Below are 25,620 nucleotides of genomic sequence, written 5' to 3'. Positions count from 1 at the left end.
TATACCATATATGGTAGCGTTCGTTTCTAAATATGGTTCTGGGTTGGACTAGCGGCTCGCGCCGACATCCCACTTTTCGATAGTGCGCCAGCAGCGGCGCACTATTTTTAGCAGGAATGGCAGCAACTTTTCGGTGTTTCAGCGGCGGCTGCCAAACGTAGTAGTAATTAGTCTGGACCTATTTAGGTCGAAGTCGGCTCTTACGTGGGATATCATCACGGATGCAACAACCAGGCCCAGCTCGCGAGAATACTTTTCAAGTTGGCGCGTGCGATCGTGCTCGCGGATCGTGTACACTCGGAGAAGACAAGGATAAACAGTTGAATGGATAAATGTAGAAGCTTGGAGTTAGAGAGAGCTGGAATAGGTTCTGGTGAGGAACCGCGACGAGTTGTGGGGAGTCGCGAGCTGCGCGTTGGTGCATTGCGCCTGGCAGGTACGAGACGCAATCGTTTGGAGGCGCGGTCGTGTCGTCTGCTCGTCGCCGTCGACCGTGCGCGCCGCTCGAGGTATCAGATTCTATTGTGCGCTCAGCTGTGATTGTGTGTATGTTCCTTGCTGCCAAGGAGCGACGACACGAGTGGCACGAGAGTGATTCCGTAACAGACGTCAACATCATCAACAGTTCAATATTCTAACCAAGAAAAAAGAAGGCGAAACATTTTGTGTGCTATCACGAGTTTATAGTTGGTGATCTTCTCCAAGTCGTTCAAACTGTGGTGCAGCATGGAACCGCCTGGCGGGAGGGACTCCCGATTCAACCTGAGCTACAGCATGAACCTGCTGTCGGGCGAAACCGCGCCTGAGATCTACGGTAATCCAAACGCCCTGGGCCGGCCGTCCACCAGCTTGCAGCAGTTGTCACCGCGGCATACGATGGTGCCGAGTGCGTGCGGTGGCGGCGGGCGAGTGGCAATCAAGTCGGATGTTTGTTATGACGATCGAGGCATGACCTCGCAGGCGATGGGCCTGGATGCTTGCGGCGTGCAGGACATGAACGATGACACCTATGGTGCGCTGCAGGTTAAGAAATCGCCGCCCAGCAACGGCAAGAAAACCAAGGGCCGTGTCAAGATTAAAATGGAGTACATCGAGAACAAGCTGCGGCGGTACACCACTTTTTCCAAGCGAAAGACCGGCATTATGAAGAAGGTAAATAAAGCTATCAGTTGTTGTAGTGTAGTGTGTCTGTCGCCTAACCTCAAACCATAGACATAGGCGCATTGCGCACACAGCGCGCTGCTGTTTACGTTCCTCCTGCTGCCTGCTGCGAAGCCATGCGTGCGACTGCGAGTAGCGCATACACGTGAAGCCGCGCGGTGCGCACAAGTCGTACTGCGCACCAGCGCGAGCTGCGCTCTCCGACCAGTCGGGCATAAAAAATAAGCCGTGATATGCATCTGCGAGCAATTATCGAATTTACCCTCGGATGCGTGTGCGAATCGGTGTCGCGCACCGCCAGGGCGTCACTCTCGGGGTGAACTAGCTGCGGACGGCGGCGGCGGGCGTTCTCCGCCACCCCTTGCCGCCGTAATGCGCGCCGTTCCTAACACGTGACTCCGATAATTGCGGCCCGCCGCGGCGCGCTCACGGGGCATCGGAGGCATCCATTGTGGCGCTGCGGGCCCGTTATGTTGTGTCTCGCGCGATCGTGTTCATCTCGTATACCATTCAAATTACGAACATATGTTCGTTTTGACAGCCGATAGGGATCCCGACCGTTGGCCTGGTGCCGACACACTGCCGACGCCGCCAACCGGTCATATCTCAGGCGTAATTACATTTCGCGAGCGTTGCGGACCCAATACTTCACTTTTTAGTGATGTACGCTTGCGGGTATATTTTCAATCAGGGTCAAAATTTTCGGAGATCATCCACATCTATATTTTTGGGAGTATTTGTCATGTTATAGTTTCTTTTAATAGTTTCAAAAAATTAATCATCCCTAGATCATTTCTTGGGTAGAAATTTTCATATTGTATCTTTTTCTGGTCAATTTTGAAAGAATATTAGTATGCTGTCCATCTGTTTGATAGTTTTGTCGTGTCGCCTTCCCATGATCTTTCTAGGATCACATTGCATCATATTAAAGAGCGGGTTTTGTCGAGATGGCACGGATGATTGCGCTTTTTATTGACGCGCGCATAATGGGGAAACGCCTGAGAACACACGGAAGTGTGAACCCGCGCGTCTTCTCTCATCCCATCGCGTGTCGCCATAGCAAACCATTTGCCAGTATGGAACTTATGGTTTAACGGTCCTGCTTGCGGTCTTATGGAAATTGTTCCTCTGACCCTCTGGTTGTTTGCAGTTGACAAATGCATTGAGTGAATTTCGTACATATCGTTATGTTTCGCCGCTCGCTATGAAGTATGAAGTCGTCGACGTCATTCGATTAAACGCTGCATGGGCGTCTGATTTATTGAAATCGCATTACAAGCGACGCAAACAAGCAGCGAGCAAATTCGCGCTTGCATCGTATGGTTTTTCAACCACACCGGCATAATGCGCTTAATGAGAAGACAGCAAGCAAAGTAAAGGCTCGGTTGCTCAATGAAAATGTTAATGAAATACTCGACGGACACCTCTACGCGCGTCGGTTTGGGTTGGCGATATTTCTTCATTAATTAAAGATTGTTTAATCGAATCTCGACACAGTAAATATTTGTAATAATTATTTATAATTGCGCATACATTTCAATAATTTAAAAACAAAGAAATGCCATTAGACCGAGTGCAACACGTAAAAAATGCAAAAAATCAATGACCCATTTGAAGCAATTCTGCATTAATCAATATATGAAGACATGTCTTGTGAAATTTTCTCGTATACATATATAGAATATTAAAATTGATTAGGCTTTTGACGTACATCAATAAAAACGTGTGAGTTGGTTGTTGTTGGTGGTTAAATCTAGAATAAACTCATCGAAGGCCGATGCCGATGCGATTTTGAAATCCCTGATAAAATCACACATGTTTCCTACCTACTTAAAATGACATCATCATCAGCGTGAAGTCGGCGGTGCGCTGGGCCCAAGAAGTAATTAACGCACTCGTCGGACTCCTCTGGAGGTTTACATTAAATTTCAAGGATTGCTGCGCGTTCGAAATTTTAAATATTTACTGTTCGTGCGATGATTTCGTGCGATTACGACGAATTAACGCAATGACTCTTCGAAGATCCCAGCTTCCAATTGATTGCTCCGCTCGGATTGTTCGATTGCGTCGCTTCAATTTGTTGATAATTTTCAGTTGATAGTTAAATACGCTGAGCGGCCAATAATTCCCAGCGCGAGCAACGTGCTTGGAGAACACGAATCTGATGAGTTTTAAAAACACTGACGTGGGATCAGCCAAGTGTGCGTACACATCATAGAAGATGACTAAGACAAATCAAGCCGATCGCTAATGAGACTAGAAATTAAAAGGCCGAAAATTTCTTGGTAATTCGAGGCGACGGACGGACTGCTTTTGTGGAGCGTGCACGATACAATGACGCTCGGACGTGGTTGAAATAATCATGAAATTATTGTTATTATCCTGACTTGCATGCGTTCGTGCCGCTATGTCAAAAGCAAGGATGAGAAAAAAAGCGACTAATTTAATGTATGCAGAATGATGCTTATTCTCGTGCTCATTACCAACTTATACTGCTTCTGGCGTGAAAAAGTGGTAGTTATAGATGATCAACAGTCGTTTGATTGAAGGACGAGGACGAGGGACGAAGGGTTTTTGCGGGTCCTTGAAGTGTGAGGTAGCGATAGCCTTTAAGAGCTTCATTGTCGTTCGGTCGGCGATGCTCTGATGGAGAATGACGATCGGAAAAAACGTAGACGCGCCTCATCTGCACTTGAAAGATTAATTAAAGACCGCGCACTTTATCAACTAGTATCTTGCTTTCCAATAAAACTATTAGACTAATAGCTACCGAGAATATAAGTATCTATCTTAGGAATTGTTTGAATGTTTATGTGTACTTTTATTTGGGACTTTTGACAATTTTATTGCAGCAGATGGTTTTGGACATTTGACGAGATATCTTGTACACATATTACAGCAATATCTTCGCGCGGTTGGCGGCATGCACGCTAATGTAACGCACTTTGCGCCAACAACGCCTCTCATTAAACGTATGCACGAGCGCATCGGACATGGTAGATTAATATTAATACGCGGCCGACGCGTGGAATCCGCCGCGCGGCGCTATCCGGCGGGTTCCGCCGAGATTCCGCGCAATTTTTCAGCCGCACGCATGACTTACGCCGTGGCCCAGCGCGCGAGCCACGGATTTCCAAAGCTGCACGCCGCGCAAAAAGCCGCGAAAAGATTTATTAACTCAAGCGCGCCCGCGCGCGCGACTGACTTAAGTGCATTTCTAACGAATTTTCGCCCTCGCGATGCGCGGATCGTACACTGCTTTTACATAATTTTGTTTGGGTATGTGTGGCATTTGGCTACATTTGTATGCCATGTGCTGCGCGCGTCGAGCGATTCATTTTGCGAGGCTTTTGTTTTAACTCTTGTTGATTTTTATACGCTTTGCTGGCTTTTCACCGGGTTGCAGTCCGGTTGAGTCATGTAGAATGTTGGTAGTTGGATGCTTCTTGTAACTGTGTTTTCTTTTTCTGTTGATCTGTGGTGCGGCCCGCGTTACTTTTTATTCGGAGCAGTGGAAGAGCTGCACGCCGACGCCGCGCTTCGGAGGTCCGCGAGAAACCCGCTCGGCATTAATATATTACAAAATGCGGAACGCACGTTTTTACCGGCCCGCGACTTGACCACATGGTCGTCAAAAGGGCGAAAATCTATTATTTTGTGTCTATAAATTTAATCCGAGTGCATAAAATAGATAAAATTAACCCTGGAATGATCTCCTTGTAGTCTGCATACATATTGTGTCCTATACATTCAGGATTAATTAAAGTATAAATACCTTCTATCGATTAATTTTGCTTTTCATTATCCACGCGCGCGCACTCGAAAGATGCAGATGAGATGGGCACCTACCTTCCGCGTTTCGATGCAAATTGGAAAGCGCGTATCGCTAATAAACGGCCATTACGCTAAGTAATAATTAACGTAACAAATATCGCGGCCGCGGTTTACTCGTAAATAGCGAGCCCCGTATGCCGCTGGTAGCCGGCGATGCGCACCGAACGAGAACAAACCTCCTAACCTTCCGCCCATGCCGATTATAATTAGCATTCGGCGGTGCCGTACAGCAGGTACACGTAGGCATTTCAAGGTGGAAGACGATCGGTTGATGTACCCGCTATTTCGCATAGTGCTGATGGTGAAAATTTATCATCGATATTGGTTTTGATAATGTGGGCAAAGTCAATTTATGCGCGCTTTATTGGCCAAAGCCGAATAATAATAAATAATCGAAGGCACTGCCTTTACGAGGAATTCCTCGTGTTCAATGAGGGAACACTTCAACTTTTGCTAGCTTTTCTTGTTTTCGTTTGAACCGCGCCGAAATATAAGACGATATTATGGTTGATTGCATGCGGAATTTATAAAAGTTGTAAATTCCTCGTGATTGAGCTAATATCACAGACCTACTAATGTCACAACTGATGATGAACGCATAGAGCTGAAAAGTTTTATTGTGTTAATGTGATCTTCATGTTGCGTCGATGGCGGCGGAACGCTTAAAATTAATGGACGCAAGACCCATATTAATAAAACTTTCTTGCAATAAATCACCTCTTCGCGGGAATGTGCGGCATAAACACATCAAACGAGGTGCAATCTAATAATTATTAACAAATTATTTCCACATATTTACTATCAATATAAATATAATAATGGCACGTTTATAAAATCATGTTAATTGAGTTGTTTTACATTTACTAAATGCAGTTACGTTTATTGTCTTCTCTGTCGTCACGAGTTTGGTAGTGGCGCGTGGCATATCAGCATTTACACCAAATACAAAATATACGTGGAAAAAACAATTCATTCACACTGCATTGAGCACCGACGCCGTTCGGCCGTTTATAGATGCGTCGTTTTTGGTCAGCGCGTAAAACGTAAACCGCAAGCGATTTACATCGTGTACGACGCGCGTTACTCCGTGCTTGGGTGCACCTTAAAAAGAGACGAAAACGCTTTTACGGAGAGGGATGCCCATTTGTGCGAAGCGTCTTCCTCAAACGTAACTTCATTGATACACATACGGAAATTATTGTAGATCCATTTCAATTGCACTTTTAATCGATTTGAAACGCTGCCGAGGAACTTATATCCATTCCAATGTCACTTAATTAGAATTTATTGTTCTTTATTTTCTTACGTGTTCTTCTTATGAGACAATAAAATATTCTTTTAAATTTAAATGTCCTTTTATTGGAGTAAAATTTTATTACACATATAAAAGAGAGATAGCCATTTATTGGGACAAGTGTAGGTTTGTTTACAACTTCTTTGAAGTCTTAAAACTAAAAACCGATTGATGTTAATAGATTGATAACTGTTCAACTGTTTTTAAATGACTTGTTGGAGTGCGTGGTACGAGAGAACCGAAAGTTAATTATCGTTTTTGCCATGCCCGGCTGAATTGGCGAATTAAACATGTTGTTAATTTATAATTTTCACCAGATGACGACTTTATAGATGTAAAGTTTGCAATGTTGCTTAACTTGCTGCGCATGCGCGGCTCTTGCGCGCGCGTTTCTCTTGTGGCGTTCTCACATTCTGTGAGCGATCCTCGCAAATTTCGGCTGATGGCTTGATGCCGCGATGTGTTCTTAATGTTATTTGAAACAGTTTCAACCCACACTATCCTGTTGACTCATCGCCTGGTGTTTACCTCACACGTACACATGTGCACACAGTCAACAATCGCATGAATACAAGAACGTAGCCAAAAAATGTAACACGACATCTTCTTTTTGTTATTTTAAAGTAAACGTTTTGTACTTTATTTTGTGAAAATCAGGGAGTGTGAAGTGTGTGTTCATGGATTTAATTTTTCGCAAACAATGACTAATTGTAATGTATTGTGTCATTTTGATTCGTCACGTAAACTTTCTTTTTTTTATTTTGCATTTTTGGGTAGATCGCCATCTGGTGATTAGTAGTTTAAAAAAAAGTTTATGTATTGTATCTGAGGTGGCATAAAATAAAGAACCAGAAGTTGAACTCATTAGCCATACGCGTCGGTAGTTTTTCACTGCGAGCGTAATTAATACGCGGCAATTAACATTTCAGCTTTTTAATTAATAAGATTCTTGCACAATGCTGCTACTGAATGAAGTGTTCAATGCACGGCTCGAATCGAGTTAAAGTTTAATTAAATTTGTTTCTATTGAGCAATGGGCTCCAATGTGGTGTATTTCATTTAATTAATTACCAATTAGCATGATGTGTGTGCGCCGACTGGGTGATAATTTGTTATTTGTTTTTTTTTTGTTGCTTGCAGGCGTACGAGTTGTCGACGCTAACCGGCACGCAGGTGATGCTGTTGGTGGCATCGGAGACGGGCCATGTGTACACCTTTGCCACACGAAAGCTGCAGCCGATGATCACTTCGGAGGCGGGCAAGGCGCTCATCCAGACGTGCCTCAACAGTCCCGATCCACCAGGGGGCGCTTCCGGCGGCGATCAACGCATGTCCGCCACCGGCTTCGAGGAGACGGAGCTCACCTACAACATCAGCGACGATGATTCGAAAGTAAGGCAAATGGTATACGGTTCGCCACATGCGCATGCGCACGCGCACTCGCTAGGCGCTCAGCATTATTCGCACCTAGAGCAGAGCCACCTGGCGGGGCTGGGCGGGTCTCCGCAGCATGCCGGCTACTCGCAGGCGTGCCCTAGCCCGTTACCGCCTCATCAAGGGTACGGCCATCCGCAGCATCCGCATGCGCATTCGCATATGTCGCATCAGCGATAAGCGTCTTACGCATGCGCTCTAGGGCTGCAGTCGCGTCAATTAATATCGCGCGCGACTTATTTTTAGAATAAAATGCCAATCATATTATCGTGTGAGAGTGTGTGCGCGCGCGCGGAAAAAGTCTGAACGAAGCGCTTGAATAATTCATCGCGCCGACTACGTGGACCTCACGCATCGGGAGCACCGGCACACGCGAGATTTATTTTGTTTCCCACCGCGCGCCGCCGAACAGATGTTTCATCTTCCCGAGCATCTTTCGGGTGTTTTATGCCTCTTGATCTAACTCTAGGGCGATTCACACCAACCCCGACACTTTGCGTCCTGTAACAATTACGCAACTGGCGGAAATTCGGGTTAATTTTGACACTTGCAAGCAGCAGTTTCATCGCGATGTTCTTTGGCTCTTTTGAGGCGAAAGCGTCATGTACGCGCAGCATCACTAAATTACGAAACCGCATCGGGAGTCATCTCGTGCGCATTGTGCTGCGCTGCACGCGCGTCTCGAGAATCCTTCCGCTCGTCAAAAGATATCGAAAGTCAAGACGACCGAGACCCCAAAGACACGAGACCCGATGCGGTAGTTGGCTGGCTGTTGCAGGTTGCGTGTGCATTGATTGAATTCGGAATTTATCCGATGCGTGCGTGCATTTGCGTTGGGTTTGCATTGCGCATTGTGCGTCCAATTGTGCTGAAATATTTCATGCTCAATGTACAGCGCACGAGCAGCGCGATAGTTTCATGTTTTCTTCAGACTTGGGATTTAAAGCGGTTAAATCCAAAGACAACCAAGCACTTTAAGAGACTTTACAAGAGTAAATGTTGCGAGTTTTTGACGACCTACGCTGCAATAAAATTATTTCATAAAAGACACAGAGTACAAACAAAAAGCAATAAAATTTAAAAAAAGAAACAAAAGAAATTAAATATATTTTCAACTTTCGTACAAGTTTAAAACCGTATTTAATTTAAGATTTTATTCTTTTACGCGTCTAGTCGAATTGCGAGCAGTTTAAATTTGCTAAATTATGTCTTTTTGTGAAACACTTTCTATATGAGTCACTTTAAAACCTCTATTCGTCGATTATATCAGTGTTTTGGCTAGTTGAATCTACCGTGACGCGAGTAAAGATAGATCTGACCGAGGCGCCACTCATTTTTTGTTTTGCGTGGGTCCGGCAATCTGCTTGCGTCCACCTGTCGCTATCGCCGACGTTGACAAAGGCAACTCCACCGATAAATTCATTTTGATCGCGGCTAAATTATATGATATGCACCATCTAAATTCTTAATGTATCATTGTTAAAACTGTAAATGCTTGGCCGCGTGTTGGCAGTGTTTATACTTTACATCATCGCCGTATAACTTTTATTTGTCGCTTGATTTATATCGATTGTTATGGCCATCGGATAGGCACCTAATGACACGTCTTTTGACGATTGTCGTGAGCGGTCAGTACTTCCGGACGTCGGTGGATCGTGCACCGTTGGTTTTGGAAGGAAACGGAAAGGCAACGCGTGATTGTTGAATAAAAAATACTATTAAAATGCAGCTGTAGCAACATTGGTCGTGGAAAAATTTAATCTCAAAGAAAAATGTTTATAACAATTTGATTTTTTTAAACCGGTTTGTTGAAAACTGATAAGCAAAGTGAAAGTCTGAAATTTCGGCTGCAGTTACGCACCTTCAAGCCCAACACCAACACGAAGATATAAAACCTTGCAAACCCATTGCAACGCAATGATCATGAATATCATGCTCACATAACATGCGTAGTGTGTGTCACTGCTGATGCTGTAACTGGGCAGCAAGAAAAGAGCCAAAAGTATATTGTATGAAATCGTTAGATCGGCGGGTAATCGTAATGTGCGGCCCACCACACGACGGATTTATACGCGTATTACGAAATCTTTCTCTCGTTTATTGGCCAGGTATAGTCATGTGGGAGGCCGTGCGTTGGTGTCCGCGCCGCGTTTTTTAGGTCAATGTCCCGGGCGCCGCGCGCCGCCACACGAAACTATATCATTTCCAAAAATAACCACAAAAGTGCAACCTGCACCCGCAAGTCCAGGTGCTAATCACACTTCATTTCGTCCATTTGATGATGCGCACTCTAATCCTGGGCGCAAGACTTTTTGTGTACATAATACATAGTATAATGCAATAATTAAGCGCAAAGTGCTAAATATTAATATTTATTGTAAATAATTGCGAATCCACATAATTGCTGCCTTGATCACCACACGAGTACGAATGGGGGGAATTGTGAGTACAAATCAAGAATCTGTTTTGTTTGTTTCGCTGTATTTATAGTCGTGAGTGTATGTACGGATAAGTATTTAATTTTTGATTTCGATTTCGGTGCAATTTCCGCCGTTTCAAGAAATTATCAGCAGCTGAACGAAACGAAACGAAAAATGAATCTGAACGAATTCGTTGTGCCATTTATTGTCCCAGCGTTCGTCGAAACGGTTATCGGCGGCTATTTGATATTATTAAAATTATTAAATTTCAAAAGATATATGTGTATATACGATTTAAAGTTTTATATATTAATCTATTTTGATAACTTATACATAGTATGACTTATTGTGTACAAAGTGCATTCCATTTTGAATTGAATTTATTTCACGCGCATTCAATGCGGAAATATTAAATAGTTCTAATAATTGTGCCATTATTACGCACGACACTGATGGAGAATTTTAACATTAATTAGCAGAGGGTTAGTTGATCGAACAATTGAGAATAGATACAAGTACAATACATAGATGAGAAATGTTTCAAACTAGCATTAAATTGTGCTCTCTAGTCTGATCAGCTAATCAAAAACACATGGAACTCTTTACTTGATTTAATATAATTTAATTAATTTAATCGTCTAATATGTTTGTCCTTTGCGTTTATGAAACGCGTCATGCATTAAGGGCGAATTCTATTTTGTTATTATTGTCTTTTATGTTTGTTTTTTTATTATTATTTTGTGTGTGTATTTTATTGTGTTTCATTTACGAACGAATTTGAATATTATTAATATTAAACTTAAAATATTATTATACGAATCATGACGACTGTCTGTGACGAAATATGCGAAGGGTACGAATTTGGAAGTGTAACTATAAGCCATCAATCGAGTGGAGAATGAGATGAGGCGTTAAATTAATTTTCCGTAAATGTGATAAATGTTTTATATTTTATTGAATTTTGATTTCTAAACGAATAATTAAATTATAGTACTATCTACTAAGAGTTGTACGTTCTTAATACGCATAGGAATTACAAGAATCTTGAATTATAGACAGTTATGAAGTATTTTTGTTCGTTTCGAATCAAACCAAAGTCAATTATAACAATTTCATCATAGATTTGATTAATGCGTGAGTAAAATTGTCCGAGAGTTAATTTTCCCAGGATGTTTTTGTGATGACGACCTTATCAGTCGACTAATTATTGTGAACAACATCCACAAATAGCCAAAACCATATGCAGCTTTTCATTCAGTAATTGTGTGTGATTTTCACGAACCCAGCTCGACAGGGAAAGGAAATCCAAGATTAAATTAATGAATTAATTTATTTTTTAGCCTTTTTTAAATTGCGTTTTTCTCGAAGTTGATTTGTCGAATATCCTTTTAAGAGCTGTGTTACATTATGGTTCTCTTATTTTGTACAAGTGGGTGTTAATTAGTTTTCACATTGTTGTGAAATATATCTGACTTTCTCAATCAAAAAGACTCGAAAAGGAAGTGAAAAGTTTGTTTTAAAAATCTTGATTTAGGAGTGCATGAAAATTGCAGGAAGGTTTTTTACAAAATAAAACACACGATACATACAGTACGACATTGCAAATGAATTTTTATTACAATACAATATATAAATTTAATGAAAAGTTTCCGAGCGGAAAATTATCCAATCATTAAAAAACGTAAAACTTACAAATATTTAAAGCTTATCAGCCATGTCATCTCCGTGTCTGCGACATTTGATGATGACATTCGCGTATTTTTCTGCTACCCTTCGTTTCGTACTCGAACCTAATTAATATCTGTTACATTAACATTAGTTTTGTATTTAGTCTGTAGCCACCGCTTTATAAATGTCGGGGAATGTCTGTGAAATTGTAGACGGCGGCTAATTAAAATTTAAAATTATGACGATAGCGATCCGATTGCTGTCAATCATCATCCGACGGGCATTATTCCGATCGCGATAAGCGAACTAGATGTTTGAGGTTTATAAGAGTTTCAGACTAAAAGCGGCTACTTGAAAACGACTTGTTAACTTTTTCACTCACATGACGAGTAGAACTGATGAGTGGAAGAGTAAGAGTACTCAATACATGTTCCATGTTATAATTGTTGGTTTTACCGTCTTGATTTCAAAGACTTCTCAAGATGTTCGCAGAGTAATGTAAATGTAAATATTTCTGACATTTAATGACATATCTTATGATAAAGATAAGATTTGATGATGAATGCACATCGCCCGAACTTATCAAGTAAATTAAATCTATCATAAAATAACTACGAACTAATATGGCACATGGAGTATAACCACGAACAAAAACTGTAACATTTTGTTACACTCCCGGAGCTGTTTCTTCTTGGGTTCTTGGATGTAGACTTCTTACCTTGCGATGGGTTGAAGCATCACGCCTACGCTTCTTTCTTCGGCTGCAACAGAAACAACTTATACATATGCATACAGATATGTACGTGAGCTTTGACGTAATCTACAGAAGCCGCCAGAGTTTCGAATGAACATATGAATGAACTGGCTTTGGCTTCAGACAAGGACACGAAGCACTCGAGGAGAAGGATAAGACCAAGGATGAGAGTTGAACGTTGGTGACTTAAGTCACTTAAGTCAATATAACAATGCATATTCATGTAAAGTTGAAATACTACATGCGTACTACACACCACTGGGTTCAGTCTACAACCTACAACTACAACAAAAAGAATTTGCTGGAAGAGGACTAAGAGAAGACTGCAAGAGACACGACATGCACAAGGCTTGACTTATGTCCACGCTGGTTGGTTGGATGCCAGCGAGTTGTTATTATTATTGAGTGCCTTGTCGGCCGATAATTGCCGCTCGCCGCGCGAGCTACCGGTCTTTGTGGGTGTGCGCCACCGAATGACAATGTACACGACGTGCACGACTCGAATGTACATAACATGCGTGGAACTGCTCATACCGCAAATTTCGAATTACGAATTTACTTCATTTATATGCGGCGCGAATAAGTGTAACAAATACGAGTGAGAGTCCTTGATATTTGCGAGGTTTATGAGTTTTATTATGTGCAGGTGGCTTTTTGCAAAATGTGCAAAATTGCCATGCGACGGATCACTATTGTCAAGCAAAGCGGATAATAATTCAATCGACGTGTGGTTAATCTAAATGAAGAGACGTCGGATAAATTTTATTTCAAATTTTAGTTTAAAATGAAAAATGTCGTCATGATTCGTTTCATAAATATTTTTATCTTTTAAGTATGTTTTGTTGATTTAATATTTATTTTATGCGCTTGAACTAACTGTGATAACATAAAAATTGACTGACAATATTTAAGTAAAGTTTAAAAATTTAATTTTATTGAAATGTTATTTGTTAAAAAAATTATGAAACATTTCGTATATCAAACGAATAATAATTTATTAATAAATAATTTAATATTGTTAGGTAATGAATAATGAGTAAAAGTTTAAACCGACGTACCTTGTTGCTGTTTGATGTCGACCGCCCGCCCGACGCGATTTTTCAACCCGCAACAAAACTCTCTCGCCGTCAAAGTTGACCAAAACCAAGAGTCGCGAGTTGCGCTCGGCTCGCGTCCGATCCTCAAACACATCTACGCTTACCCACACATACACCAGCCGTCGGTGGGTATATGTAGTGGGGACCATGCGGTGCGCACCTGTTGACTTTTCATCCCCTTGCGAAGGAGTGCGCGCCCCACGCAGCGCAACACCCTGCGGGATGGGTGTTTTGACGCGAGGCGAACACATTCAGGGTGGTTTGCACGCGGGGGCGGCGCTCTACCGCTGCGGGTGGATGGTTTTCGACGCCAGGTGGTCACGGGTCGTCGCGCCGGCTCCGCGAGTCCGATCGTGTCTCGGGCATACGCACCAATAACAACCTCTCGTGTCTGTAATAGAACCGGCGCGCTGCGACGGAACGCAACATGTGTACGATTTTTCTGTTTTATTTATTATCTATTATCAATGTATCACGATTGTATCTGGGTCTAAACACGCAAAATGATGGAAAATTTTGATGCGCGAAGAAAATTTTCGGAAAAGTTGGAAAGGAGCGGAGATATAAATTAAAAAGTTTTAGGACAGTTTAAAGAGACATACTGGGATATAAAAATGGCACAACTGCTTCATAAAATGTACTTTTAAAGCAATTCTGTTTAGTTTTAAGGGTGGATTTTTTGGATATATTTATTTATATTGATTTGTACTCACCACTTGTTGATTTTGACAAAAATCTGATTTTCTGCATTGTCGACATCTCAGACAGTCCAAAATCTACCAAGGAAGTTATACGTTTTTTAAAGTCTAGTTTAATTTTATTTACAATAAATATTTGTGTCAGCTACTAGCACTTAGGGAAAAATTGAAGTATTAACGTACTTACGTTTTGTGGTGAAATTTTGCACTCACTTATTTACGTTGGCAATTTTTGATTGTTCTTTCTGTTTTCGTTCGTAATTCTGGACGTGCGTTGATAAGATTGTGTGATCGTCCTACCTGCGCGCCGAATGAGCACGCGCGACGCGCAGGTAGGACTCGCGTCTGGTGCGATGGTCGATGGTGTACTGGCGATGGTACTCGGCTTATCCGCATGAGTCAGTGGCGGTCGGCGTGTCGATCGAGCGCTGCCGAGGAAATCGCTCTTGTCCCTAGATGGTTGCCGCCGACCATATTTGGGACGGCCCGTACGTGTATTGTTGCTAACCGGCGACAACTTGCGTTCAAATTTGAATTTTCACCGCATATTATGCTGTGGAAAATTCCTCCTACTCGCACTTGATGAGTAACAGAAGGGTGGAAAGGGTGGAAAAATCAGAAGCACAATAAGATGTGATATTTACGAAATTTATAGAAAATATTAAATTTGAATACATTTTGGGACTGAATAGAAATCAAATTTAATTTAAATTGCGTGTTGGAATAGTTAGTGTTGTAGGCTATTGACTCTTTCGAATAATTTATTTTTTTATTTTAAACTTTGAAGTTCAAGTTTTGCTTGAACCTTATTTAGTTTTTTTGCGAAAATAAGTAAAAATTATTCTTTCACCATTGATTAACTGTATTCTCTTATAGTGCCTTATGTTTGCATTGATGAGCACTAATTAAATCGCTCTAAAAATAACTCAATCGCTTTTTTTGCGACGTTTGACGGTGGCAGCAGCAGTGGTATCAGCCGTCGGAGGCTGAAAGTTGCGTAGACTTGTTTGTAAACTTCGACGAACTGTCCGTAATAATTTCCATCGCGACTGATGTCACCGGCCATTGCTTTCTGTTTAATTGCCAGAAAAAACCGCGTCGGCGAACAGACAGGGTTCGCTCGGTCCTGTCGCCGTCGCCGTCATTAATAGAAATAATCAATCGTCCCTCGCAGCCGAAGTGATCGTAACAGAAGCCAGAGTGAGGCTCTGATCGCTTTGATCATTGATGATCATTGCGTTGCCATCGCAAACGAGCTGCCGAACGCGTAACGAGAGTAAAGTTTAACTTTAAACTGAAAGTGACTTAAGTTAAGTCAAGCGGCGGTGCGGACTGAAGCGCGTAGTGTGAGTGTGTGTTGGCGATTCGGTGGCGAAGAAACCATCGCCCCGGTTGCCGTCGACGAAGGATCGCGCAAAAAACACATCGAGCTTTGGTCCAGCTTGGACTTAAGTCAAGCTTCATTCTTGTCTGCTGCGGCTTGCTACTGCTACCTTTCTGCACGTGTCGGTGTCGGTTTTGTTCTGCTTCTGGTTCTACTCTGCCTTGGCGCGCATATTTATTTTCCAATTGTTACCCGACTCGGGAAGCCACCGTCACCATCGTCTCGGCCTCGTCCATCGATGCCTTCTTTTCTCGCTCGAAATAGACGATTCGATTCCCCGTGACTTTGGCTGTAATTCTCTTTGTATTGCACGCAGCCCAATGCGTTGGCCGGCTGTCAGCGTGTGTCGGTGTATATTTTAGGCGCCGGATCACGTTTGATCAATTCGGGTATTGACCTATGGTGGTCGCGGTGGCCGTGTGCCTGGACCATCTGATTGATTCATGCTGCCAATTTTGGGACCGGTGTCGATAACTTGCTGAAATTTGCATTCAATCAGGCAATATCAATAAGAAAATTATGTTTTTACATCAAATTTGCCCCAAAATAACATATAATTAAGATGTACTAATATATTTTCTAACCATAATGCGTATTTGGGTTCCAATCAAGTTGGTTTAGGAAATGGTAAAAATAAGCAAGGCTTATTTGTTGTTATTTTGCGTTGCTTATTTTAATGTGACTTAAGTCACTCACATCCTGATTGTGGAATTCCTTCAACAATTTGTATATAAACCAAGATACGTTGTAAGCAAATGTGGCCGGCGACGATTCGCAATAATAAGTCAATATTTTTGCGCGCCGACTTCGGGTCGATAACAATATAATGGCTATTGTTCGGTGTAATTGTACGACAAACGGCCATTACTTAGCCTCCTGCGGGCAGCATGCGCTTTCTGCGCCTCGGAATCTCGGATGCGTTTTGTTTGTTGGCAAAGCCGCGTGCGCCTGCTCACATGCACCTATTATGCCGGCAGATACAAAATGCGGCGCGTCAGGACGCAATCCGGTAATCCGGGAGCGCGCGCGCACTGCGTCTTGCCGGGCATTGTGCTTACGCCAAAGATTACCATCATGCATGATCATGATCTCGCGATCGTGATCTCCACGTGTACCACGCGCCACGCACGATAACAGATTGTTATCACCTGCTTATTGAACATAATTGAGCATTTCGGACATATAACATGCACGCTTTATGCATTCAAGAGACGAAATACGGAAAGCACCTGACTAAACTGAAGAGATTTGTGAATTAGTTGTATTTTTCGCGCCTGACATAACTGCCACTTTATTTGGCACGGTTTAAGTCTTGAAAATAATTTAAAATATATTGAATATGGTCATTATTTAGCCGAGTCGTAATAATAATGATCTTTGTCATCCAGGATTTTTGTTTGGTGGCTTTATTATTTGATTGATGTACTCGTCCTTACCAGCAAGATGTTAACTGTTGGAATATCTAAGACATAAGTTATAGCGCAAGTTACGGATTTCGGTTTTATTCGAAGTGCACCGCGCGCGCACATGGAATAAGTAAAAGTATTTTTAATTAGTTTTACGGGCGTGAGCGCTTGGTATATCTTGTACTGGTCTCTGCCATCCGCAGGGTTTTTGGACTTTTACGAGCGTTTGTAAACGACATGATTTTCTAGGCGTATTTCTGTCATACATTTATCTGCGTACGAGTTTTTGTTGGGCGAACTGCTCGGGATTTTTTCGCGTTAATATTATATTATGTCACGCCTGGAGTCATCCTCGCTTTCGATATTTATATGTCTGTGTAATCATATTTCACGCTGGATTAATTCACCAACTCTCAACTAGCAACGTGCGGACTTGGTGAAGGTGCTGGTGCTTGCTTGGACTGTGTGCCTTGAATTGCAGAAACGTTTGAGCTCGGTCGTAAACAAATCTTACCGCTTCGTCTGCGGAATTGCTCAAACTATTAGTGGTACGGAGAGGAGAGGTAGGCCGCTGTGCAGTCATGTTGATGTATGATATTGCGTGTATGTGTGTTTGTGTGTGGCGCAAGGGAAAGAAGTCACCACGGTGCGCTCGAAATAAAGGAAACTATTTTGCAAATCAGCACAACACGAGCCCGAACCATTACGAATCAATTTGCGCCCATACACTAATTAATGTTAAGTACAGCGCTCTTGGATGCAAATGCCGAGTGCGGAGTGCAGCCCGCCGTGGAATATTGCACGGAATACCTCGCCGCAACAGTTCAAACTGTTTCTGCAGGTTGGGTTGGGTATGCTTGGATACACACGTGTTTTATGTTGTGCTTACCTCCAACGCCCCAACGCCTAAGGAAATATTTCATACATGTGTAAAATAGGATTAGACAAAGCGCAATTAACGTGTAATATGATTCCCAAATTGGTGTTTACTTAATCAACGAACAACTTACTAGACGTTAATATTTGGCAGAAAAAACTGTTTCATCGTATGCTTTATAACTATTTCCGCGAATATAAGTTATCATAACTTAATTAAAGTATATATCTAAAAATCTAAACACTTTCTAATTTACTATCAACGTCAGGTTTTTGACGACAATAATCATAAATTTTAGATATATTTGCATATTCAGCGTTTCTCTCATGTTTTACCCGATTCGTCTTTAAAAAGCACGAAGGAAATGTGTTTAGTATCTTAGTTTTTTCTTATCTTCTTTGCGTCTCTTATGTGCAAAGCGTTAATGAGTACAAAACCGTAATTAATATGACTTGGATGAGCCGATGCTGATGATGAACGTCTGCTGTTGGTGAATGAGAAACAAAAAAAGGAGCGTATCGCCACCGTTGCGGCGTCGTCGTGGGCTCGCCGTGCGGTATGTGATAAAATGCTAAAATTGAGAAATCGTCCGTCCGCGACGGCCGCGAGATTCCGACGCGCGTCCTGTGCAGAAACCGCCGAGAGAATGCGGCCCGTATGCACATTAACAGCGCGGCCAATGGCGACTGCAGCGAAATACAGGGGAATGTATTTCGTGTAAAACACGCGCTCAAGATAATGTTATCAATGTGAGTATTATCCTGTAATGCGCGCGGCAATAAACATGGCGTAGGTAAGGAAAAAAAACGTGCCGAAAAAGGCGAAAGAGTTGGCGGTTGATGAACGTTTAAAAACAGTAGGAAAAAAGAACAACGTTTTGCTATATGTTAGAACGCTGGTTGATAGCTGCTAGTTGATGGTTTTATAGTCTTTTGTGTGGCTGTGTGTGTTGTCGTAGTGAAATTTTCATTATTTAGTGTTTTTACGCGTGGAACTATGCTTTTATCGTTTTTGTCTACTCTGGGACGCGTGGTGTTTTTCTTGTCCTCGGACGTTAGCCGGTAGCGAGCCATGCGTATGTTTCCACGCGTTTCCATGCGCTATGCGCACTTTTCTCCCCATTTGGCGTTAGACCAGCTGCCGTTTCGCGCGCGCTATAACGCTATAATAGGAGAGCTAAAAGCCAGGCTGTCTGGCGGTTTTCCATCGGAATTGGAATTGCGACGCAAACCTGTCCGCGCGTCGAATTTGGTATCGGATTCGTCGATGTGCGCGCGTAAATCCGACGAGTCTGTCTATCGCCGATCGAGCATCGACTACTAATTACATGAATTAATTGTTATTTACTAAGTTTATTGTCAGACGCTGCGAGTTCAGCGTGTACATCTTGCTTCGAAGGAGTGCTGCAGTTTGCAACTTTGGATAATTTCACTCACGACAGATTTACGCTAAGAAAACGCAGACTGTACCATGAAATTGTTTTTGAAACACATAAATACCTTTTAATCAAATTATCAGACGGAACACGCCTTAAAATAATCAATTATCTTGCTCTTAACTAAATATTGAATTTCTTCTGCGTAAGTCGTTGTAATTAATCATAACGCACATCACGTTACAAGAAGTGTTATCGATTTCAAAGAAGTCTTGTCTTCATCTTCATATCTTCATAGTTCCTTGAAAAACATTGACATTGCACATTAGGCGGCTTTTTATTTCATATTCCATCACTGAATTCTTCGGATACTTTTTTTTCATATTCGGTGCGCATGTGGCAAACCAATAATAGTCACTATTAAAATACTCATCTCTCATCTTAAGTATTAAGTGTGGCGTTACTGATGCCTTGTTTGTTTTGTTCCAGGATGAAAACATGTCGACGGTAGATTCATCCGGCGATAGCAGTGATGGCGAGTGCGGCGATCAGGAGCAAGAACTTCGCATCTCGACCACCACGTCGCCCATCATCGCACAATCGTCGAAACCAACCGCCTCGCAAACAGTTACATCATCCGGACAAAATCGTACCTTGTCATCGAGCACTTCCAGCAGCAGGACTACCTCATCTACTTCAGTGACACCGTCTTCAGAGGGTAGATCCACATCGACAAATACACCAGTACAAGGATCATCGACAGTTTCCAGTTTAGGTTCAGCTGGGGGAGGAGGTGGTGGTGGTTCATCAAACGGTAATAAAACTAATGGTACTTCTACTAGTAGTAGCTCAACAGTGACTACTACACCTATTATTTCGCCCTTGTTGTATCAAACCCCGCAGGGTGTCATGTACGCAACCCCTTCGAGCAACGGAATGATATTTAGTTTAGCGAATAGTGGTGATCCCACACTTGGGCAGTTCATCACGATACCGTTATCTCTGATGGCTGCAGCTAACGGTCAGGGCGAGCTGGATTTGTCAAAGCGGAAGTGACGCGCACCTAGGACGTGTTTCCGATTTCCGCGCGTGCAAGCGTGCTTACCTTTCCGGCATCGATGAAAAAACCGTACGGTGATTAATATGCTATCAGAGACCAACACAAAAATAAATTTAAATATTTCTTTCACCTACAACAAAGAATTTTATCAATTTTAATCAACAATTTTGAAAGATAAGTTTAAGCGTTAGACTTATGACCAAAACGGTGAGAAAATGGCGCTTATTTATAAAAAAGTGTGTTTGTGTGTATTTCGGGAGCGGCGGCTTGGCCCCCGGCCAAGAGTTACATACGCGATAGTAAACCGAAGGCGCCGCCCGGTTTGTGATCAAGAGTGCATGAGGATTGGGTTTTGAATGATACAGAATGTTACAGGAAATGAGTCGCAAGTGTTTCATGTTTCAGTTTTTGGTTGAAATTCCAATTTGAACAGAAATAGATTTAAGCAATATAAAATCAAGATCAGAAATAAAAATAGATGCATGTGTGACTGTGAATGTGATTAAAGTTTGTCGTTTGTGATTCATTGCAAAATTTCTGCCAAATTAGAATACGGCTTTTTCATTCGGGAAGTTGAATAATAATTATTCTATCCGGAACGCTCACAGCATCACCTTTTGCATAAAATCGCGTTAATTTGTTAATTAAATTACTAGCGAAAGCAATTAAACGACGTGGGGCTAATTAGCCATCCATCATGTACATAATTTTTAACGTATTCAGCGCCAAGGATTGAATGAAAATGTAAAATCGGACAGGCGGAACATTTGAAAATATTTTAAGCCGCAGGGAATTATTTTCTCAATGAATTTTATTATACTTATGTCGTATACAGCGTCGGGATGAAATATACACAATTATAGTCTAAAACAAGAACAATTTAAAAATAGAAATTAACTATGGCAAAAGAAACACGTGTTGAAGATCACTATGAACGTATATTAAAATCCTGGAAATTGCGAGTCTGATATTTTGTTTCTGAACCAAATGGAAGTGAATTCGTGTGTACGGTGAGTAAGTTTCTTGTAGATGGAATTTAAAATAGTTTTTGGTGTAAATAACCTATTTTTGAACGTATAGCAATATATTACGCAAAACTTGCTATACATTTAACATCCCGCGCGTACACTGTTGCCTAAACTAAAAATATGCGCCGGTATTTACACGATTTGCGCTATTTATAATTACGCACGCTTAAACTGGGCCTACTACTTGTATTATTGACAAATCCAGTCTTCTATACTCTACAACTGACCGAAAATATTCACGAGTACTTAACTTTTAAAAAAATTACAGAATACAGAGCATGAAAATACCAAATAATACAGTGTAATATGGTTTAAATAACGAAAAGACGACTGAACGTATCTATATTTGTAGAATTATATTGTTTTAAATAATTTTCATCAATTTGCTAGTCACTTAACGTATCGTATGCGTACATAGTTTAAGTTGATGAATGGTTCATTTTTATTTGTTTTTTTTTTCTGACACTGTGACTTATTGAGTATGTTTTATGAACCATTCGGATCAAATTTGAAGGGAGGAAACGAGTGCTGTGTGTTTTAATACGATTTTGTTCGTTGCTGTTAATTGGTTAATAAATTGTATTAATATATAGTTGAGAGAGATGGAGAAATGCCTAGAGCAAGTGCCTTTTTGAGAAAAAGGAAGACTAGAATGTAATTAAAATTTGGGATAATCAAATTTAAGTTTGCACAAATTTTCAGAAAAGAATTGTATTTACGAGTGAAAAATTTATCTCGTAGAGTGGTGGATAAATAATTTTTGTTCGGAAAGTATGGAATGAGGGTATTGCAAAACATATCCACGAATTATTATATTTTCTATTCATTTAAGAAAGCACGATTATTTTAGGAACAAATCCACTGCCAAATATTGAATTCAACATTCTGCACGAACAAATTTTTAGTATGGGAAATGCAAAATGCTCAATACAAAGTACATAATTGGAATTCAAACCTAAGCTGTAAATATTTCATATTAATTTACATTTACAACTTAAACAAAACAAGTGCTACATATAAGGATGTAAGAATGCATAATAAAACCTTACATATAATATTGACATGAAATGTAATAATTTTTGTAAAATTGCTTTATTTATAAATAAAACTATTTAATGGAAATATTTTAACTGAATTTTTAAATATCATTCGCATTGTTATATAAGCGTATATAATTTTATTAACCAATTTAATTTGTCTGATATGCCTTTTCCGTTTTAAGCAGCACAGTGTTAATTTTCCATTCTTGGAGCCTAGTTTGTGCGCCCGACCACATCTATTCCTGTATCCACGATTCCATTTGCTTATACTTACTTATATGAATGTAGATATAAATTTAGATCACTAAATTTTAGAACATTCACTTCGAGAATGGACATTGCAAGACCCGACGGCCAGCACTCTTGATACATCCAGCAAGCAGTAGTTAATGTGCGCAGCTTCCAACATTTGGTGTTGTGTTCTGTGTATTTGTGTGTGAGTACGTAGTTGTGAGCTGAGGTTTTCCTACTGCGTGGCATCCGCAAAGGCATTCATAGGCACCAGCACAAATCTATGCCTATTTTCACACCCCGCGCCATGCCGCCGTCTCACGTACAGCTCTGGTTTGCCTATTTTTGTACGGTACAAAAATAAAACGCATTTAGCAGCGCTTTTATTTGTTCTCGAGTTTTCACCATAGGAGAATTTACTATGGCTAAAAACTAAACGTAGTGTCTAATAATTATTATTCTAAATATTAATAGATTCGTAAAACGTCTGCCAATTTACGCGTTGTTAAAACAGGTAAGAATTATTAAACGCTTTTAGTTTCATCCTCAGAAATTAACTTCTCAGTGCGTCCCATGTGAAAACAATTTAGAAATATCACTCGGCTGTTAATTAACACTCTTGCCACAGCGACTGCAGCCCATGCGAGTGGAAGTGCTACCATGCGGTTATGCGTTGTCTCGCTTATTAATCGTCGCGCGTCCTGGTGATTAGCACAACGCGAACGGCCCGTCGCACGGTTTTAGCGAGTCGCGCCGCGTGCAATGCGCAACGCGTACGCATCGCTCCGAATGCGCAATGAGCCCATGAAACGCCGACTTCCCATCACTTAACCAACACTAGCTAAGAATATCTATAACACCAGAAGCATTTCTGTCTTTCAGTAGTTGCTAGTTACATGTATTTGTGCGTTCGACAACAAATCATCAAGTATTTACCGCCGGGATTGTCAGATTGCCTCTGATTCATTAGGCATTGTCATTAAAATTTATTAAGCGCAAAATATTTAGATATTCGATGCTCGCTCGGCATCGATGACACATTAGTTCATTTATAAGAATTTACCAATTACTTGGTACTTGTTATGTTTTAACCCTGTAAATATACATTTGAGGGATATTCGCACAGAAAATTAAATCGAATGAATAGTTCTTAAGTTATAATGAGTTTTTAAACATTGTGCTCCGCCTTCTTACTTAAGAGCGCGTGCGCAGCTCCGCCCATATTCTACTTAATATAAGATCCTATTATTAAATTCTATTCTATTGACAAAATTCTTCGAATGGCTTTCATTAAATAAATATTTTTAAAATTTAAACCTTTGTGTTAGTATTCCAGGGTTAAACGTAAGAAGTATTCGTTCACGCTCGCCGTTGGCTGCTTTCAGCAATTAACGAAGGTACAAACCATCGAATGGTGGCATCGAACCATCAATAATTAAATGTGAAGTCATCTTCAGCTCGATTATACGCACATCGAGCAAATAACCAGCCGTAGTTAATTACCAATTAAAGTTTTAACGTTGTGTTATTACCACGCAAGCTTACTTAACTTGACACGCTTAACTGTGGCTTACTTTGCATTTCTTTGTCGTTGTCGTTAATTTTTTCGCTAATTTTATGTTGCTGCGAACATAGGAAGAGGAACACGTGAACGAAGATCTACGTTTTGCCTGATCGTATTACTCAACGAGTCGATTTTATTATGCGTGAATGTGTTTTTTGAACGCTGAATCCACTGGAAAGTTAGGGAAATAAATTATCGATACACACGCCAATTTGAAATTGATATCGCCTAGGGGTCACAACAAAGATGTATGCGTTCCCCATTTGAAGGTGTAAGAAGAAACTGTGAAAAGAACAACGTTTTAGATTTTAATAAAATATAGTTAAGTCATTTGAAACGGAAAACATGCGGTGTTAAGGTGGTCTGGTGTAATTTACGATGACCATACTATAGCGTAAAAGTGTTTGAAAAACGTGTAAAAATCAGTTCTGTAACTCATTTTTGTGTTATTTTTTACGATCATGTTCACATTCATGTTCATGATACGTAGAAGCACATAAATTAATTTAATAAATAACCAGTCGACATCTTGACCAGAGCTGGAGCCTGAGTCGGCATGGCGCTCGCGTCGATTGTAATAATAGACGATCAATCAATCCAATCAATCAAACCGCGGCATGAAGAAAATTATAACACTAACCACGCTCCGTGCGGCTTCAAACGTCTCCTTGTGCTTGTGGTAATAATACTAGGTGTTGTTAGCCCAAAGGGTATTTAGTCCACCACCTCGCCATCGTTTTCTTTTTTGCTGGTAGCTTTTTTCGCTGTTGTTCTCTTTAGTTACGCGGGTTTTTGTTCGCTGCTGCTGCCGAAAAACAAAAAGCTTCTTTGCATTAAATTCGCATTAAACATTCATAACGCATATGCATCCGAAGTGCTCCGGACGAAGTGGCAAACGCGCCGCCCGATTTGGGCATCCGACGGGCCATCCGCAATTATTTCCATAAATTAATTACGTACTCACCACCCGACACCGATCAGTCGCGACGCGTCGCATACAATCTGCGCGAGTGCGTTTCTGACGAAGTTGAAAAAGCTGCCGGAAAGTTTCTTGCGAAGTTCACGCCATCGTTTCACGCTGCATTACAAAGTGGTGTTCGGTGGTCGAATTTTAAACATTACAACTACAAATAATGAATTTCTAGACATTAGTGGTAAATTGGACTGAACGTAAACATACCTAGTTATTTAATAATATATTATAATTGGTAATTCCATTCAAATTATAATATGACAATAGATCTTGTTGAGTTATGAATGAATTTGGTAAGATTCAAATGGTCTATCTAGCCGAA

At 41.1% G+C, this 25,620-nt stretch overlaps 1 protein-coding gene and 1 long non-coding RNA gene across 2 annotated transcripts; one reads left to right on the top strand and one right to left on the bottom strand.

Moving 5' to 3' along the window:
- Positions 1 to 449: 449 nt before the first annotated feature.
- bs (serum response factor blistered) lies at positions 450 to 22,612 on the top strand. Its single transcript, XM_065300232.1, has 3 exons — positions 450 to 1,152; positions 7,430 to 7,681; positions 19,892 to 22,612. Exons 1-3 carry the CDS (start codon positions 727 to 729, stop codon positions 20,456 to 20,458), a joined length of 1,245 nt encoding a protein of 414 aa, XP_065156304.1. The 5' UTR covers positions 450 to 726; the 3' UTR covers positions 20,459 to 22,612.
- Positions 11,730 to 14,745, bottom strand: LOC135790167 (uncharacterized). The gene is made up of 3 exons (XR_010547708.1): positions 14,548 to 14,745; positions 14,376 to 14,438; positions 11,730 to 12,572 (listed from the first exon to the last, which is right to left on the bottom strand). It is a non-coding gene; the product is annotated as an uncharacterized lncRNA (long non-coding RNA).
- Positions 22,613 to 25,620: the final 3,008 nt, after the last annotated feature.

The sequence above is a fragment of the Atheta coriaria genome, unplaced genomic scaffold, assembly GCF_025399875.1.
Source record: "Atheta coriaria isolate IRGN ID8LTWV9N9 unplaced genomic scaffold, Caltech_Dcor_3.1 hic_scaffold_4_pilon, whole genome shotgun sequence".
Taxonomy (NCBI): Eukaryota; Metazoa; Arthropoda; class Insecta; order Coleoptera; family Staphylinidae; genus Dalotia; species Dalotia coriaria.
This window is presented reverse-complemented; position numbering and strand designations above follow the sequence as displayed.

Bases quoted from the DNA above. Each gene is read 5' to 3' on its own strand.
- bs (XM_065300232.1), top strand. From the start codon at position 727: ATGGAACCGCCTGGCGGGAGGGACTCCCGATTCAACCTGAGCTACAGC. The intron at 1,153-7,429 runs GTAAATAAAGCT...TGTTGCTTGCAG, and splicing joins AGACCGGCATTATGAAGAAG to GCGTACGAGTTGTCGACGCT. The intron at 7,682-19,891 runs GTAAGGCAAATG...GTTTTGTTCCAG, and splicing joins TCAGCGACGATGATTCGAAA to GATGAAAACATGTCGACGGT.